This window comes from Colletotrichum truncatum, assembly GCF_014235925.2.
Source record: "Colletotrichum truncatum strain CMES1059 chromosome Unknown Contig_0003, whole genome shotgun sequence".
In the NCBI taxonomy this organism is placed as follows: domain Eukaryota; kingdom Fungi; phylum Ascomycota; class Sordariomycetes; order Glomerellales; family Glomerellaceae; genus Colletotrichum; species Colletotrichum truncatum.
Genome location: NW_027222400.1, coordinates 1,314,425 through 1,331,641, shown reverse-complemented (window position 1 = coordinate 1,331,641; position 17,217 = coordinate 1,314,425). Strand labels below are relative to the sequence as shown.

General features: G+C 49.0%; 5 protein-coding genes across 5 annotated transcripts; 2 read left to right on the top strand and 3 right to left on the bottom strand.

Annotated features, from left to right (window-relative positions):
* Positions 1-316: 316 nt before the first annotated feature.
* Positions 317-1,188, bottom strand: CTRU02_205252 (uncharacterized protein; the record flags this gene model as incomplete). The annotated part of the gene is made up of 2 exons (XM_036722549.1): positions 317-746; positions 803-1,188. The coding sequence occupies 2 exons, from the start codon at positions 1,186-1,188 to the stop codon at positions 317-319; spliced, it is 816 nt and encodes a 271-aa protein (XP_036585446.1).
* Positions 1,189-2,543: 1,355 nt separating this feature from the next.
* On the bottom strand, positions 2,544-3,239 carry CTRU02_205251 (clock-controlled pheromone ccg-4; the record flags this gene model as incomplete). The annotated part of the gene is made up of 1 exon (XM_036722548.1): positions 2,544-3,239. One exon carries the CDS (start codon positions 3,237-3,239, stop codon positions 2,544-2,546), a length of 696 nt encoding a protein of 231 aa, XP_036585445.1.
* A 2,791-nt stretch (positions 3,240-6,030) lies between these two features.
* Positions 6,031-7,878, top strand: CTRU02_205250 (major facilitator superfamily transporter; the record flags this gene model as incomplete). Its single annotated transcript, XM_036722547.1, has 3 exons — positions 6,031-6,091; positions 6,155-6,517; positions 6,605-7,878. 3 exons carry the CDS (start codon positions 6,031-6,033, stop codon positions 7,876-7,878), a joined length of 1,698 nt encoding a protein of 565 aa, XP_036585444.1.
* A 561-nt stretch (positions 7,879-8,439) lies between these two features.
* CTRU02_205249 (FAD binding domain-containing protein) lies at positions 8,440-10,345 on the bottom strand (the record flags this gene model as incomplete). Its single annotated transcript, XM_036722546.1, has 3 exons — positions 8,440-9,419; positions 9,450-9,922; positions 10,071-10,345. 3 exons carry the CDS (start codon positions 10,343-10,345, stop codon positions 8,440-8,442), a joined length of 1,728 nt encoding a protein of 575 aa, XP_036585443.1.
* Positions 10,346-12,112: 1,767 nt separating this feature from the next.
* CTRU02_205248 (uncharacterized protein) lies at positions 12,113-13,628 on the top strand (the record flags this gene model as incomplete). Its single annotated transcript, XM_070204525.1, has 5 exons — positions 12,113-12,302; positions 12,472-12,667; positions 12,725-12,884; positions 12,947-13,056; positions 13,109-13,628. 5 exons carry the CDS (start codon positions 12,113-12,115, stop codon positions 13,626-13,628), a joined length of 1,176 nt encoding a protein of 391 aa, XP_070061629.1.
* Positions 13,629-17,217: the final 3,589 nt, after the last annotated feature.

Sequence of the window (17,217 nt, the reverse complement as noted above, 5' to 3'; positions counted from 1 at the left end):
CTCCGAGAAAATGACAGGACTATGTATGAGAAATGAACAGAGAGATCTCTTTTTTTCCGTGCAATGCCTTCCAAATCGTGGCAGGTGCATCCAATATCTAGCTGGGTCAGGTCAAGCTGCGATCTGCCTAGCCTTCCGGAAGGTTGCAGCATACAGTGCCAAGCAGCCATTGCCCAGCATCATTGAGGGCGCAACAAAATGAACCCCCATTATTCGGGACATGACCGCGCAGCGGTTCAAGTCTGTCCGATTGATATATAGCTCAATATCCTCTTAATCCTCTCCACGCGCGACAAGGTATCCAAAGTAACTTCGTCTACATGAGCAATCTCCAAGCACCAAGCAGCAAGGCAGCAAAACCAGTGCACACGCCCATCAGCCACTGTAGCGTTTGGAACTTGACTTGCTCCAGCTTCTCTCTCAGAGCCGCAACCTCTTGTTCTATCTTGGTCTCTGTTTCCTTGATTTTAAGCTCCTGGCCGACAGCCTCCTCGCGAATGCGTCCCTTCTCCAGGTTAAGGTCTAGCCGCACACTGGCCTGGGTACGTCCGATCTCGTCGCGCAGCCGCGAGCTCAACTTCGCAATATCGTTTGCCAGGCGCTCATGGGAGGCGCGCGTTGTGCTTGACTCGGTGCTATCGGCGGATAGAAGCTCGGATCGCAATTTGGCGAAGTCGACCTTTTGCGTGTAGGTGGCCTTGGCGGCGTCTTCGCGAAGGACCATTGTTCGGGTGAGGTTCTGTATGCTGGAGGGGTAGTGAGCAATGAGAATTCCGAAAGGCTAAGTGGTGATGGCTTATACCTCTCTTCGATTACATCGTTCAGAACCTTCATCATGGCCTCGGCTTGCTCTTCCGTGAAGCCATCCGACTTGAGACGCTGTACAAACTTGAGAGTGTCGAAGTGATGATCTCGTTGCCTTGTGGGAGTCGCGTGGAATGATCTCTTGATAACGGGATTCTCAAGCATCGATGGGCTTCTGCGGTTGGAGTTGCTAGAACGGCATCGCTGGGATCGGTTTGCGCTGCGGAAGACATCCGGCTGGCTATGCATTTGTCGGCGGGAGCTCGGAGGGTAGGCCGAGAGGGGTCGCAAGACTTGGGAAGCTGTTGAAGGTCCAATCCAGCTCAGTCTAGGAAGTAAGAACCTCGGAAGGGCGTCCGCAGCCATTATTGCTGGTTTGACCATTTTGGACGACTATTCTGTGTTGTGGAAGGAAATCAAGGGGGAAGCGGGAGATTGAGTCTCAAAGACCAGCTCGGGAAATGGATACAGTCGCTGGCAGCGAGTGACGGCATGTTGTTGCAGATGACCCACTCTAGAGTTAACCTTGCCGAAGACCGGCCGCGGGTGTCAGCAACTGAAAGCGCAGGGTCGATTGGACCCTCTCCAAGGCGGCTTCCTACCCACCACTTGGGTCGGCCAAGGGCAAATCTCATGAATGCCTGAGGCACAAATCTAAAATTCTCTTCGCGGCTACAAAAGTAGACCTCCACCGAAAATCTTCTGTTGTTCTTTTCCTTTCTTCTTCATTATTGAACAACGCAAAATATCACATTCATGTTCTCGTGAAATTTCTGGTGTGAGGTTCGCTTGACGAGCCCAAGACCATCGGATACGGAGATCGAAATGGAGAAGGAAGCGAACAATCTTGGGTGCGGTGCTCCTCTGCCTTCGGGCCAGTGAGGAGGACCGCAATGATTGAACGTACATATTTCGACCGCATTTTATAGTTTGTGTGTATGCGGTCTGTCGGAAAGCGATGCTGTCTTAAGCAGCTGTGATCTGGCTTATGAGGAAGATCATCAATTCTCGCCATCGTAGTGTTGCCACGACGTTGATGTCGTTCCTCCTAGAAGACATGTCTGGAACGCCCGTTCTCGAGTTGTTGAAAGTCAAACTGGATTAAGACAGCACACGCACTGTCGTCCATCTCGCAGGAGCATCAAGCTCGAGCATTGTGCCAAGACTATGGTTTTATCTTCCCGTGGCCATTGGAGGTAAAATGCCCTCGAGGCAAAGCCCATATGGCTTTGCACCAGGTACTGGCGCAGGACACGCCCGCCGATTTTAATCCTGCTTTTGATCACGACGCGGAAGATGAGGCAACAAACACGGGCCTTCATCAATAGTTTTGTATGCAATATTATCCGTACAGAACCGGCAATCCTGATGGGTTTTCTTCCACTGGTCTTGGGCTTTGCAAACATTACTGCACACAAAGAGAAGTAAAACATAGAGGAGTGGCTCTTTTCGCCAAAGATTTTATTATCTGCCATTGACAATGACGAGAGCATTAACTGTACCAACGGCTCAACACCACCCCCAGAACAGGGTCAAAGAGAATCTATGAAGAAGGGATACTCACACGTTTACCGCAATCTTTGTGGCACCCATTCTGCCATATCAAAATCTTAGCATTGCGCAAGAGAACAGCAAACTTTGCTCAAAGTTGATAAGAAACATCGTGGCATACTGCCGCCCTCTGTTGACACAGGATGCTTGAAGTCGAGACATCTAGTCAGCCGTAGCAAACGCGCATCTTAGTCAAGGTCAAGGGTTGCAACAAGGGACTGCGCGGCGTCCCTGATGGCAGAAAGATCGCGGGTAGCCTTCCAGCAAGGCTGATCAGGTGAGCGGCACCATGGCTCAGTCTCGCGTTTAGTGACAGTGTTGATCTCGCTAGAAGTAGCGTCTTCATCATCAGCAATAGCCTCGATGACCGCCTCGGCCGCGCGTTTGATTCTCCAGCACGGTTGCCCACGCTGAAGGCACCAGTCCCTGTCCTCGCCAGGGATGCCTCCTCTCTCAGTATTCGTGTTGATGTCGCGCTTCCAGCAAGACTTTCCAGGATCACGACACCAGGGGTCCGCCTTGGGTTCAGCAATAGCCTCACGGAGCGTGACAGGTTTAGTATCCTCGGAAAAGCGCTTCCTCATCTCCAGCTTATTGTAATACTCGGCAGGATCATCCTGCGAGACTGCAACGGCGTGAGCGAGCTCGTCAATGCCGCGTTTGGCCATGAAAGCAGCGCCGCCTTCCGAATGAGAGAGAAGGGCCTCTATAGAGTCGTCGACACTAACATTGTCAAACTTGGCAAGAGCGTTAGAGAAGGCGTCGGCGGCGCGCTTAGCCTTCCAGCATGGTTGGCCGATTTTGTGACAACGGGCTTCGTCATCAGGAATGGCGACAGCATTGGCGGCAACGACTGAGGCAATAATGGTGATTAGGAACTTCATATTTCTTGCGACTGCCTTGCTGGAGAGATTTGTCGAGTAACGAAGAAAGGAGAAAGGCGATGATAGAGAGCCAGGCTCACTGGATTTCAAGTAATGCCTGAGCCTGACAAAAGCGTGGACCTAAGCGAAGATAGACTGTTGCCGAAAGTAAACGTCGTCTTCATATATGCACATATCTCGAGGCCAGTCTTTCTTTTTGAGTTAAATATAGCTATCGAGGCGAATTCATGCTCGGCAATAAATTGAGTTGTTGTGACCAAGTCGCTTGATCCCTACGAACAAACATGACTTTGAACTAGAGAGCCAACACTTCAAAGGCATTCTCCCTGGGGCTGTTGTAAGGCGACGGAAACCCCTACATTTCGGAGAAAAATGCATTTGTGAATCAGGCAGCATGAAATAACACCAAAGTCTTCCAGTGGCACGGCCGCCCTCAGTTGCTCGTACAAGAGTGGAACAATGGTGGCAAGGGAAGCTATTCTGGAATTGCCTCTAACTCACCCTTTCATTCTCGAAGTTTCATGCCAAGATAGTCTTAAATCTCGCCCAAATACTCTATAGAAGTGGACATCTCAATATCATGATGATAATTGTTTGGACTTGAGCGATGTTTGATTGTCCAACGAGCCTTCTTTTGCTGAAGGGAACATGACAGATGGAGTAAACGCGATATCCATTACTGCCACACTCCACTCCACTATTTGGTTGACCCGAAACCTGAAACCAATTGGATCCGATACAAAGAAACGATTGAACATGTTCTCATCACCATGTCTTATTCAATTTTGTCCGGAACTTGCAACAAAACTAGTTCACCTTCACCAAAAGTAACCAGTGACACTTGGTAGCGCAACCAAGGGTCACTTTCGTGAATCAGTAGTTATGCAGTCTCTATTCAAATTTCAGATTTCAAAGCTCTGAATATGAGTGACGCTGTCACAACGGGCTAATACGTACGTCTGAAAGTGATAGCCGACGAAGCATGTTAGTAGTATAAAGCAAGAGACCAACGCCGATGTAGCCTTCGGCTTTGGTTGATTGAGCGACTCCTACGTTTCATACCTTGGGTTTGGTTTTTTTGTATTCATAACCGTATCATCCAGGTTCAGCATCAAGATCGACGCTTCATTCACGTTAAGATAGTGCAGTCAGTCAAGTTTTCTCATTCCAATCTTACTCGCCTCTCTGTCGCTCAGGATGACGCCTACAACTACGGCTACGATAGAATAGCTGGTTACAACAGACTTCCCAAAAACTTCTCTTTTCCTTTTGCCTATTCACAGTTGGACCTCTAAGGGAATACTTGTCTCTATCACGTCATCACTTCTGAGACGATGTTAGACACATTTGAGCTGGGGTGTAGCGTTTACAAAAAGTTGTATCCACCCGGGTAAATGATAGATAAATGGAGGCTGCTCAGCAATTTAGAATCGGGATAATACGTGTGAGATCTATGACGTATGGCAGCTCGATTTTGGGGATTGGTCGCACAAGAAATATTCGGAAGCAGCTGCCTACTAAAGCAGGATGTAGGCGTATATGCAAGCAATTAATTGGCTTCGGCATTCAGAATTTTTAACTGGCGGATGTTGATCATGGGGACACGCGGATATCGTTGTGTGATTGGCAATGGTGACGTTAATTCCGAATCAAGGTCATCCGTGCATTTCACGGACGAACGCTGGAATATCAGTGTTGAGGTTATCCAACGTTATTTGTTCATTAGATAACATCCGTTTCTGTCAACATTCAGCTGACGGCGTATTCTGAGGTTAGATTTAGATTTGAATCAGTGTTTAACACAATCAAACATTACCGTAGTGGGAGGCGACATACGGATAATGTGTTGAAACGTCATGGTTTTCTCCCAAATGCCATCCTAAGCTGCAGTGCCTTTGATGTCTGCATCGTTACACAGCAGGAGGCAAGTGTCTGGTTTAGGCAACAACCCCATGTTGATCAAATGTCACAATACAACCTGAATAAAAGAGACTGGCCACATTTTCCTCCCTCGCCTGCTCTAACACTGATAAGCAAAAGCTAAGATAACGGTTATGTAGCACCTTTTCGTGATGGAGCACCCAGATTGGAAGTTGTATGGCTGCTGGAGATAAGCAAAAAAAGGCCGCTTTTGTCAGCAGATACCCCCCCGGTCGTTGAGCCTAGTTCTCCCCCAGACTTGACTAGCAAGGGGGGTCGCTGAGCAATGTGCACACCGAGCTTCCTTCGGGTCTTGACGTGAGAAATTTAATGGCAAGTGTCATTGAGCTACAATGGAATAACTGCGGGGATTGAGTCATTTTCATTCGCTGCTCCAATTAGTGGCAATCAACCAAGTAGGAGAACGAGGCGCTCTGATCGGCACTGAGCAACGGTTTGTCTTAAATACACAAAAAGCTTACCGTTAACAACCTTCAATTGGGTTTCAGTCACAGATCGTCTGGCGCAACAATGCCATCTCACCAACGGCAGCACCCGATATCCCATCTCACAACACCAACAGCTGCATAGGATGAACCTTGGAGGTGTAATTGACGTGGGTGGCTCAGTGGCCACTGCAGATCGCTCGATGGTTAACTGATCAGGTGGAAATGTGCATGCTGCATGGTGGGTCGGCTGGCGGGCCGTCAATGCCGTTATTACCTGCTTCTGCCCCCAACCTCTGTGACCCCGCAACTATGCGTTCACTATCAGAAAGCACTCCTTTCTCGCTCTCTCATCTCAGATTTTTCTTTCACAAACTCCAAAATCCAGTCTGAGAGGAAGAAGGGAGATCTGGAACCGTGATATCATGCCTCAAAGAAAGGACAAGGACCCCAATGCGTTTCCCACCCGACAGCTACTTGTTCTTGGTAAATCACACCCTCCATCCTGCAGCACCGTTTTAACCTTTTTGTGCCGCTAACGCCATCCAGCAATATGTCGATTCTCAGAGCCCATCGCCTTCAACTCAATCCTGGCGTACACCTTCTTTATGGTGATCGACTTAGGAGTTGAGAAGCAGGAAGCCTCATTCTATGCCGGCTTGCTGGTCTCCGCCTACGCCGTGGCCGAAGCATTGACTTCAATGGCCTGGGGCGCCTTGTCCGACCGTATTGGCCGGAAACCCGTCGTACTTTTCGGCCTGGTTGGTGTCGCCATTTCCAGTTTGATTTTTGGCCTGGCGAAGCAATACTGGGTCGCTCTCTTGGCACGATTCATCGGTGGAGCCCTCAACGGCAATGTGTCGGTTATGCAGACCATGGTGGCTGAGATGGTCAAGAATCCTGACCATGAGCGTGAGTTTGTTCAAGAGTCACTTTCAAAAACCCCAATCCATCTCATCTTGTTTCTCATTTTATAATGATGCTAACAGTTTTCTCCAGCCAAGGCCTATGCCGTGCAGCCGTTCGTCTGGACCCTTGGCGGCATTATTGGTTCTGCCATGGGAGGTTTCCTTGCCCAGCCTGCAGTTTATTACCCTTCCCTTTTCTCCAAGGACGGCATCTTTGGCCAGTACCCGTACCTGCTTCCCAACCTAGTTTCCGTTATTGTCGTTGCCATTGCTGTAATCCAGGGTTTCTTTTTCCTAGAAGAGACCAATATCCACAGGGATCACACCGAAGAGGATGATTTTACCGACGCGGACTATAACGAAGCCGTTGCCGACGAAGACTTCCCCGATGAGAGAACACCGCTTCGGAGAGCCCCGCAAAGAAACTTCAATCGCAACCGCTCCATCTCCACTAGTCACTCAAGACCGCGATTCGTTGAATCGAGTCTTCCCCTTCCAATCGAGCATGATTTTGACCTTAGGAGATCATCTTTTGGAACTGTTCACTCCATCAAGGTTGTGCCAGATGAAGTGCGCACTGATTTGTTGCGCCCGAATGGCCAAAACGGCCACAATGGCAATGGGCGTGCCCAGCCCCGGACTCCCAAACCCAAAGTAAAGACGTTTAACTTTACGGTCATTATGCTTACCACTACACTGGTCATTTTCTCCTACCACCAGATGGCAGCTGGTTCGCTCTTGCCGACTCATCTACTCGACGACCGATTAGCACCCCCTGGACATTTGGACCTGCGTGGAGGTTTGGGCTATGACCTCCATGACGTGGGTACCTATTTAGCAGTCAATGGTGTTCTAGGACTTCTCATCCAGGGTCTCATATTCCCCATCTTTGTCGAGCGTGTCGGAGTCTGGGGCTCCTTCATCTGGATGGTCGTTCTTTACCCTACGGCTTACCTCCTGATGCCTTTCTTGTCAGCTTTCCCTGACCTCATTACTCAGGCAGGAATCTATCTGTCTTTGGTTATGCAGAGTTTCTATGGTATTATTGTCGGTCCGGTCACCCTCATATTACTCAAGAACGCAACACCATCCCCGCAGGCCCTTGGAAAGGTTAACGGGCTGGCCATGTCAGGCGCCTGTCTCGCTAGAACGATCTCCCCGCCTCTTGTTGGCGTTATCTACAGTTTCGCAGGCTCTGCAGCGGCCTGGTGGAGCTGTTCCGGCATTGCATTGGTAGGTGTTCTGCAGGTCATCTGGGTTCCCAAGAAACATATCCATGTCGACCATGTCGAGGTCGACAACGCTCTGGCTAGGCAGACTACGAACAACTCGCAAAGAGGAGACGAACCCCGGGGTCGTGTCTGAGCAAGTAACAAGTCATGACCATGGCGTAAGCGGTGTTTTTCTGTCTATTTTTGAGATTTCTTTCTTGTTTGGTCTATATGCATTGATCTGCTTTTCGAATGCATGGAATGAGCTTGACTTGATTGGTAATGGCTTCGCTTGACGTACCGCAAATTGCAATTATGGGTGTAATACACAATGGACATAATAAGAGGGCTATTGGGTATATACAAAATTACGTTTGACTTTAGGGCCTTTGTGGCGCAATTCGAAGAACTAACTAATGTACGCTCTTAACCGAGTGGCAAGTATATGAGGTGCTACGTCCTTTGACAGTGTAGCACTCAAGAGTTCCTGTAGAGCCTACAAAGCCCCTTTTCTGACATATGCCACCTTGCTGGATTTCACCCAGTCGGGCAAAAGCTGCGTACAGCCTTGCGCATCGTGCTAGCAAGATTGAGCTTGGAACAATAAGAGTACATGGGGGATTAGAGTATAATAGTATGTACAGCATGCACAGCTTTACTCAACTTTTCAGTAGAGTGTAGACAAACTTTGCGCTCGCCAGACGAGTTGGCTTTTTCAGGCCCTGCACATACGCCCGCTGTTGTCCACCGTCCAAGCATCACTGCCGACAGCAGCGACGTTGTACAAGAGACTATTGGGGTCATACTTGCGCTTAATCTCCAGCAGCTTGGGATAATTGACGCCGAAGAAAGTCTCCTTCCAATCCTTCTGCTGGAAGTCGGCTTCGTTGATGTAAGCTCCCGCGCCGGGCGTTGCGGCCTCGATGACCGGCTGAACCACCTCGGTCATGCGGTTCTGCTCCGCGACCATGTCGGCGTAGGGGACCTCGAAGCTCCAGGGCAGGGTGAGCGAGACCTGGACGATGGAGTCGCGCCACTGCGGCAGAACGGCGTTGTCGCCGCCAAAGCGGGAGACGTTGAGCCCGACACCGATGTAAGTGACGCCCAACTCAACGAGCTTGCGCGCAGTCGGACCGAATGTGGGCAACTTGGAGCGCGGGAGGAGACGGCCCCCGAAGAGCTGGGTTCCGACCTGGATGTTGCCGGAGGGCAGAGGGCCCCAGTAGTGATTGTAATGGTCGCGGTAGCTCTCGAACTCGGTGTACGTGGGCTGCAGGGTAACTCCCAGAGCTGCGAGGGAGTCGATAAGGGGCTTGAGGATCTTCTCGGTCTCGGCCTGCGTCTTGTTGTAGGCCGTCATGGCGGGAGACTGCAGGAAACCGGGGCCGAAGAAGTAGATGATCATGACGCCTGAGTCCACGATGTCAGGGAGGGCCGCGTGGAAGGCGTCAACGACGGCGTACAACGACTCGGTGTCATTTTGGGCAAAGGTAACGGCGAACTTGGCGCCGCTGACAATGGCTTCAGGATGGGCTTGGACGGTGATGGAAGTAACAACGCCGTAGTTTCCTCCTCCACCTCCGCTGAGCGCCCAGTACAAGTCCTGGTTCTGCGATCTCGACGCGGTGAGGAACTTTCCGGTTGGAGTAACCACGTCAAAAGACAAGGTGTTATCGGCAGCCAAACCGTAAATACCTTGGGACTTGTCAGCTTATTGTTTCTCAAGCTCAGAGGCACGGCGATACGAACTTGAGAGGGCACTGTGGCCACCAGCCTGGATATATCCGCCAGCGAGGCCCACTGTAGGACATTCTCCAGTCACAATGGCCAAGCCAACCTCATGTGCGGCAGCGATGGCCTCGAAACCTTGAACGCCAGCGCCGGCCTTGAGGGCCTTGCCGACGTAGTGTCCGTCATCCCAGTCGACTACCTCGGTCCCCTTGAGGTAGTGTGTCCAGATAGCGAGGCCACCGGCGCCAGTAGAACGGCCATTGTAATCATGGCCCGTGTTGCGGATGACGAACCGCACGTTGTTCACGTCGGCGAACCTTAGCGCGGCCGCGACGTCTGCAGGCCCAGAAGCATTGACGGCATAGCTAACATAGTTCCCAAGGGTGCAGGGGGAGTCTTTGGGCTGAAAGGGATCACAGCTCGCGTTGGCGAACAGGGGAGCCATAACGGAGGACGAAGACCCCATGCTGTTTTACGAGTCATGGTTAGCCGCTGACTAGCCGTTCATCTCAAGGTTTTGAGATGATCATCCCACGAGGAGCAAAGTTCGGTGAAATATGCATGGAGAAATTCCGAAAAAATAAAATAAAAAATAAAAAATGATAACAGACTTACTGGACTTCGGAGTAAAACCATTCCTCCTGCAGCCGCGCACACTCGGCCGCGTCGTAACTCTCACCGTGGCAAGGTGTTCCCAAGGGAACCGTGGCAACCAGGCGGCCACCGACGGTCTTGTTTAGCTTTGCCCACGTATCCTGGGACGGCCATCCCTCATCTCCAGGGAGGTATTTGCAAGACGGTGGCCTGCTATCGTTTCGCGAGGGACAGGCGGCGGAAGCAAGGCCGCTGGCCAGCACCAACGAAGCAAGGTTAAGAATCGCGGATCGCATCCTGATTATCTGTCTCTTGGCGGTTAGGGTGGAGGGGGCGTAACCGTGGAACGTGCTTTTCGCAGATCTGCTGCAGGAGCAAGGACGCAAAAAGACACAACGGAGAAAATAAAAAGGGCACGCAGGAACCGGGCGAGGGCTCACCGTTCTATTATGATATTGCTGTGCTGCCCAAGGGTGGCTCTTCATGAGATCTTGGTTCCCTTCAATTGGCCGCTATGATTGGTCCGCAAACCCGGAGAAGAAAAAAGTGGCAACTGTAAGTACTATGTAAGATAAGCTGCGTAATATGAGCATTAGTCGGCGGCGCTTTACGCGCATCTGTTAACATTCCAGGATATGATCTCCATAGCTGGGCAATAAGCACTGCCTATTTGCTGTCCGCAAACAGGCGGTCATCACACTCTGCCTGTAAGGCCTGCATAACCTAAGGTACCTTATGCAAGGAAGTTTTGTCGCACCAAGCCTCACCGCCAAGCAATTGACACAGAAAAAACAACGGAATGTTGTCCTCTTGCTTAAAATGAGCATCTGCATTATAACCCTTGAACTCGACAACCGCAAATCACCCACGGATTACGGATGCCTTGGCGATGGCAAATCTTCAAGGTTTTAGGACGGGAGCCCACATGCCGGTATTCGTGTGAAGATGTTTCCCCGGCATTCCTACTGGATACCGTTAGTTCGGACTTGGCCGTTGGGCTCTCGGTTGTACTTTGGACTTGACTCGCGAACCCTGCGGGCCGGATCAGTATCCGTGAACTCTAAAGCTGATAAAGAGGGGCTTGAAGAGTGTTTGACAGGCAGACAGACCCTGAAGACTTTCATTCCAGTGCCGTGCCTTCCAGAATCCTGGCTCCTCATCTTATTTCATCTGGCTTGCATACAACCAACGAAGTATTGTAGGAGGGATTTTAGTGACGGGATGGATTGAAAATAAATGATTTTTAATTATTCCGTAGCTCTCAGTCTCTTCTAAGATTCTTAGCAGCTTTTTCTTGCAGTTTCTTTTTCTTTCAAAGATAGGTAAGTAAAATCTTTTACGGTCACGCAATGTTGAGATAACACAGTGGAACGGGAACACTTGTTCACCATAACGACATCCTGTGAATGGTCAGCGGCTGAGATTTACGTTGATCAGAGGGCTCTTCATAGCATTCATACTCTCGGCGTACTTTGACACGAGCTCGGGTACTTACGAGTCCTTTGGCCAACACCACCTCCACAACCGGTCTCTTTCATACTGGCAAGGTGCTGTGAATATTCACTCACGGATGCCTTACCCCTGCCCAAAGTTAGAAGCCGCGTCCAGAGCATCAATCAAAGGATGTAATTCGTGTATATCAGCATCCTGTTGAGCAGGTTGAAGCTGAGAGGTTGTTTTTGCTCGTGTATGAAGCGTAACCCTGATGCGAAAACAACTCGAGCTATCAAGAATGATGTGCGATTTAATAAATCTGCTAAGACATGTATGCATGGTATCTAATGCCCTTAGCTCGTCATTTGGTATGCGAGCCAAGCCGGGCAAAGTTTTGTAGATGGACGGTGGGTCGCCCTTACCGATCACAACTTAATATCAGCGGCCACCCCAGGGCAATTTCGACGCCTCATGCCTGTGCCGCACCTAGGTACGCAGCTAGGGTCTACTACGCCCGAAAAGAGCCTTAAGACATACATAACAATGAGGCTTTCCTGCTGTCCACCACGTCAAGCGGCTTTGCAACGTCTGCCCCCCAAGTCTTCTCAAGTCGTTCCGATACCACCGAGATGGGCTGGACGTACGGCACAAGCGACGATGTGCTAACCGACGGCCCTAGAATTGCGGCGGTCAGTATAACCGTGACATCCATCGCGCTTATACTGGTGTGCTTGAGATGGTACGTCAGGACGACAGTGGTCAAAGCTGTCGGCTATGGTGAGTTTTGTCGCGATCTGCAGACCAGGGAAGCACGGTCAACTAATGCACAACCTTCCTCCAGACGACTGGTTGATCATTGTCTCTTGGGTATGTTCCGGACCTGTTCCCACTTGTACCTTATTTTGTTTGTGACTAACCATCGACGACCAAAAGCTCGGAGCTTGCGGCTACACGATCTGTAGCGTAATCCGTATGGACTACTTCCTAGCCCCTTTTCTCGATAATGAATCTAACAAACCATCAGAGACGAAATGGGGTCTTGGTATTAAAATCATCGATGACATGCCGCCACAGAATGTCTTGCAATTTGGCAAGGTAAGTTGCAACAAAGCCCTAACCCACTTGGCCATCGGTTTAACAATGAACAGCTTCAATACATGGGTGGTCCCTTGTAAGCCATACCAGTTCCTTAAACTCAATTCGACATTGGAAGATGTTCGATACTGATGGTATTGCTATAGTTATGTGCTTGGTATCTGGGGCTTCAAAATGAGCCTGCTTTTCTCCTACTTGCGATTCTTCCCGGCCGGACCTTATCGGATTACAACCATTATCGTCGCCACAGCATGCACAATGGGTCATATTGCCTTTATTTGTGTCTTTCTCTTCCTGTGCACACCAGTAAGACGAAGCCTGGACATGTTATGAGGTTTTGGATGCAGCCGGCTGATTATGATATTCAGATCGAGAAACAATATGACCCAACGATCCCCCCTGAGGTGGGCCATTGCGTAGATGCTATAGCATTCTACTTGTCATTTTCCTCCTTGACTATAGTCTTTGATGTTGTCATGTAAGTCATGTACCTCTGGCATCTCAAACCCCTTCTGACCTTAGTTTAATAGTATGCTACTACCCTTTCCTGTCATCCTCACATCTCAGATTCAACGGCGGAAGAAATATGTTCTCCTTGGTCTCTTCATCCTCGGTGTCTTCGTCACCGTTATTCAAGCGATCCGAATCCAGACTATCCAGAACCTTGTCAACTATCTCGACTCTGCCAGAGCTATCGAATGGTCCATTGTCGAGACTGATACCGGCATCATAATCGCGTGTATCCCGACTCTAGCACCGTTAGTCAAGTACTTTGCCGAGAAAAGTCGAAGTAGCACTGCCGGCGGGTCGGGGCAAAAGAGTTCGAGATATGCGCTGCAGAGTTGGAGGACCGCCAGGACGGGTATGCAGCCACTTGGAACCGGTGTCGACCGAGAGACCTCGGTCAGCGCTAGTCGGGCAACGGAACCCGATGATAGCACTGACAATATCCTGGAGCCGGCGGGTATCACGAAGAGAACTGAGGTGCACGTGTCAGCACAGGATGCTTGGACAGGCAAGGAAGATAGGCACGAAGATCAGCGGGTCTAATGGCTGCACGAGAACCTTAAGTGCAGAGTGCTACGCGATGTCTATGAATCATGTCGTTTCCACCCCCTAGACAACACAGATAAATGGTTAAAAAGCGTCACATTGATGTTTAATGGCTCTGTATATCTTGCACAACACGTCTGTGGTTAAAATAAAGTGGGTATCCCACTCTGTGTTTCGGTGGTTGTTAGTACCGTCGTAGCTCCTGTCACATCATTAACTCTATCCAGAGTTCTTGGCTTTTCAGATGTGTTAACGTTAAGTATTACATCATGTGTTTCCACAATAACAGGGCTAGAATTAGCTCCTCAACGTCAAGTTTGTAAGCGTATCTGCCTTTTCATTCAAGAATCATTACACCGCCACCCGTTCACACAGCGACTTCAAATCGGAGAGGTCTCTGCCAAAATCAATAGCACCATGCCTCTTCAAAGCACCTTTATTTACATCGAACTATATAGTTGAAGGTTTTTATATCAACTCTTCCAGCAAGTTGAAAGCGTCCCTTTGCCCTCCATGACCGACCTCTCACTCACTATCAGTGCAGTATTGATGCCATCACCATCCAGTTCAATATGCTTTTTGCAACACAGTTAAATGCGTTCAGTTTGCCCAAGACAAGGCTATCTCCTTTTCGTTTTGTTAGCCCTTAAGTCTTCGTTTTAAGCTAGTAATTCTTTGGTGGATTTAGTCGGTTTATCAATGTTAGCCCTCGAGGATGCATCACTGTCTATAGTGGCACACTTGCCAGTCAAAGTATATGTGTCTCATCAAGTGCTAAATTAAAAGTGATTGCTCTGGTGAGTAAAGTACTGGGCGTCGAGTCTCTTATTGTGCCAAAGCTTGGGTCAGAATCCATTGGCAAAAAGAGGGGCCCGTAAATAAGTATAACTGAAGGGTTGGAAAGGCAACCTAAGCATATTGATTAGCTAGCGTAAGCAGGCTGCCTGGGACCAGCCGACGCCCTTCAGGTGTAGCCATTTCCTTCATATGCGTACTTGTCATGTCTCATCTGATACTTGTCAGATTCTTCTTTCTCTTGGTGGCCTGTTTTTCTTCTGTCTTCAACCGTTTCTCCGAATTTGTTTACCAGTTAGCTTTGTCTTGGGTCACTTTATTCATCCCGTGATGTGTGGTCTCTGCGTCAGTGCTGCAAATCTGGACAGCTTTGTAGATGCCTCGGGAAAAAGAATCGGTTAAACGCTATCATTTAGCGTCTCGATTTCAATTATGATTAAAACTTAGAAGATACATCACCAAGTAGCTCTTATCTCTACACAATTTTCCAAGAATAACTTGTGGAATATTAATTAAGCATCTCAAGTCAAGGGAACGTCACTAGACGGATTGGTCATGGCAACGGCACGAAGTTACTAACTGGGGAGTTTGGTGTTAGGCTTGTTAATTCACCTTGACGCTTGAGCTAGTTCTGAGCAGTAACAAGATGCAGTCTCGATCAGCAGTCAAAGTTTTGATCTTTAGCTCAGTTCTTCAATCATCATGGGTCCACAAGCTCCGAGTAAGATCTTGTTTGAAGCTTGTCAGTGAACGAAGAAGTTGCCAGCCTCGAATGAATATGATGCGATCACATGGTGGCACTCCTTTGAAACCAGCTTCATCAGTTTAAAATGTGCGTGTATGGTTTCGAGTACAGAAGATTGGAAGTGAAGGCGGATTCGCCGATCCAGTAGAAGCCCCTACTATTCTTGAAGCACAAGGTGCCCTCGAAAGATGGTGATCGTGTTTTACATTTCTTAAGCTATTTTGAGCCGACTAACCTTCGCGCCATGTCTGAATTCATCCTTTATATCCAAACCGCTAGCCAATTTTCGACAACATACAGATACGTCATTTGATCAGATAAGACAAGAAACCGTTTCCAAGAACCAACCTGCATGTACCCACTCATGAAGGTCTTGGTCTACAATGCCTTCACATCCGTTTGGTTGCATTAGGGGAAACATGCCCGATTTATAATATGGATACACTAGTGACTGCCGGTCCGAACAACCTGAATCTAACAGTCTCCAGTTCTGCATGTCAAAACTGCAACTCACTGTGTAAAGACACAAGGGACGAGGCAATCCCGCAAGTGCCTGGCAAAAAGTTGCCGACGAGCTTTGGGCGATTCAGATCCGGCTCTCTATCATGTTCCTTATCTGTAGTTCTTGTCGCGGACTAATGCGAGTTTTTGACCGAGTTCTCGATGTAGTGGTTGTGTTGACCAGGTTGTCATTGGATGGATTTGGGGGTAAATAAACGAGATACTGATGTCGCCTCCACCCACAGATAGGGGTAGGTGGCCTTCATGAGCTTTTCACAGTGCACGGAGTACCCTAGCCCAGATTCCTAACAGACCCCTAAATCCCTCATCCGGGCCGATGACGATTTTGACTCCACTGCGGCACCGGTGGCTCCCGGCGCTACCCCGGTGGCTTGAGAACCGCGCGCGTCTCCCTGGGTATGCTCAGCGCTCTTGTTTACTTTACCTTTCAGGGGCCAGTACCGAAGAGGGCCAAGGCGTTGATGAGCAGAAGCATTGGACATCATGAGTTTCTAAAAAGGGGAAACGTATGTTTGTATCCATGTGTCAATCTATTTTAGATATGCCTGAAACATGCAAAGTTTATATGCTGAATACAACTTGATAGATCGGCAATGGTAGTGATTCAATATCTGGCTGTTACATATTGGTACTTTGGAAAACAAGAATATGCCAGTTGTTTAAGTGTTGGGCTGAAAATGAGGCATGCGAGTCCAAAAAACTTCAAAATAGGTGCATCAAATGAAGAGGCGATACAAAGTCCAGATACAAGACATTCAAGAGCGACTTAATCCTGATAAGTTAGTTAGACCTTGCTTTACCAACACATTGACCCCATCTATCTTTTTCTTACTTGAATCCAACAATTTCCGTAGCGGGCCACGTTCACACAGAGCCTGGAATAGGGGTACGTTCTGTGCGTTTTCGATCTTGCGCACGCAACCCGCTAGGCAATGTCAAATGCAGGAACATCTAAGCTTGGGCTGGTCAGATAGCGCCATTTCCACTTATCCGGCTTTATTAATGCATTAGTGACAATCCGAAGGTGCCGAATATGGCCCTGTGGAGCTGCATCGCCCTGTCATCCTATTCATGTCAAACCTGCAACGGCCCACCCTTAAGGTCAACAAATGTGGAGCCAAAAATCTTGTTTCTTGCTCTTGTCTCATCGCGGATGATGGAAAGAAGTAACACGGAAGTTGAAGTTTTTGAGCTTTGAAATCACTCTGGGTTTGGAAAGAAGTATAGAATTCGAGCCAGTCTCTAAACGCTCCGCATGCCATAAGATAAAGGTAGTATTAGAAACACATACTATGTAAACTGATTCAATGGGGCGTAGATGTTTTCATCCTTGGAGTATTGGCCTCCATGAGTGTCTAGAACCAAGTTGTTCCCACTCAGTCAGTGGAGAAGGCGGATCAACTCAGCCAGGTTGCACTAGAAACCTGAAGAGAGATTTGGGAGAATTCCTAAGCATGACATAAGTTGTTTTGCGGTTCGTAAGCTGAATGTTGGTATGACTGCAGCCGAATATAAACCTGCGGA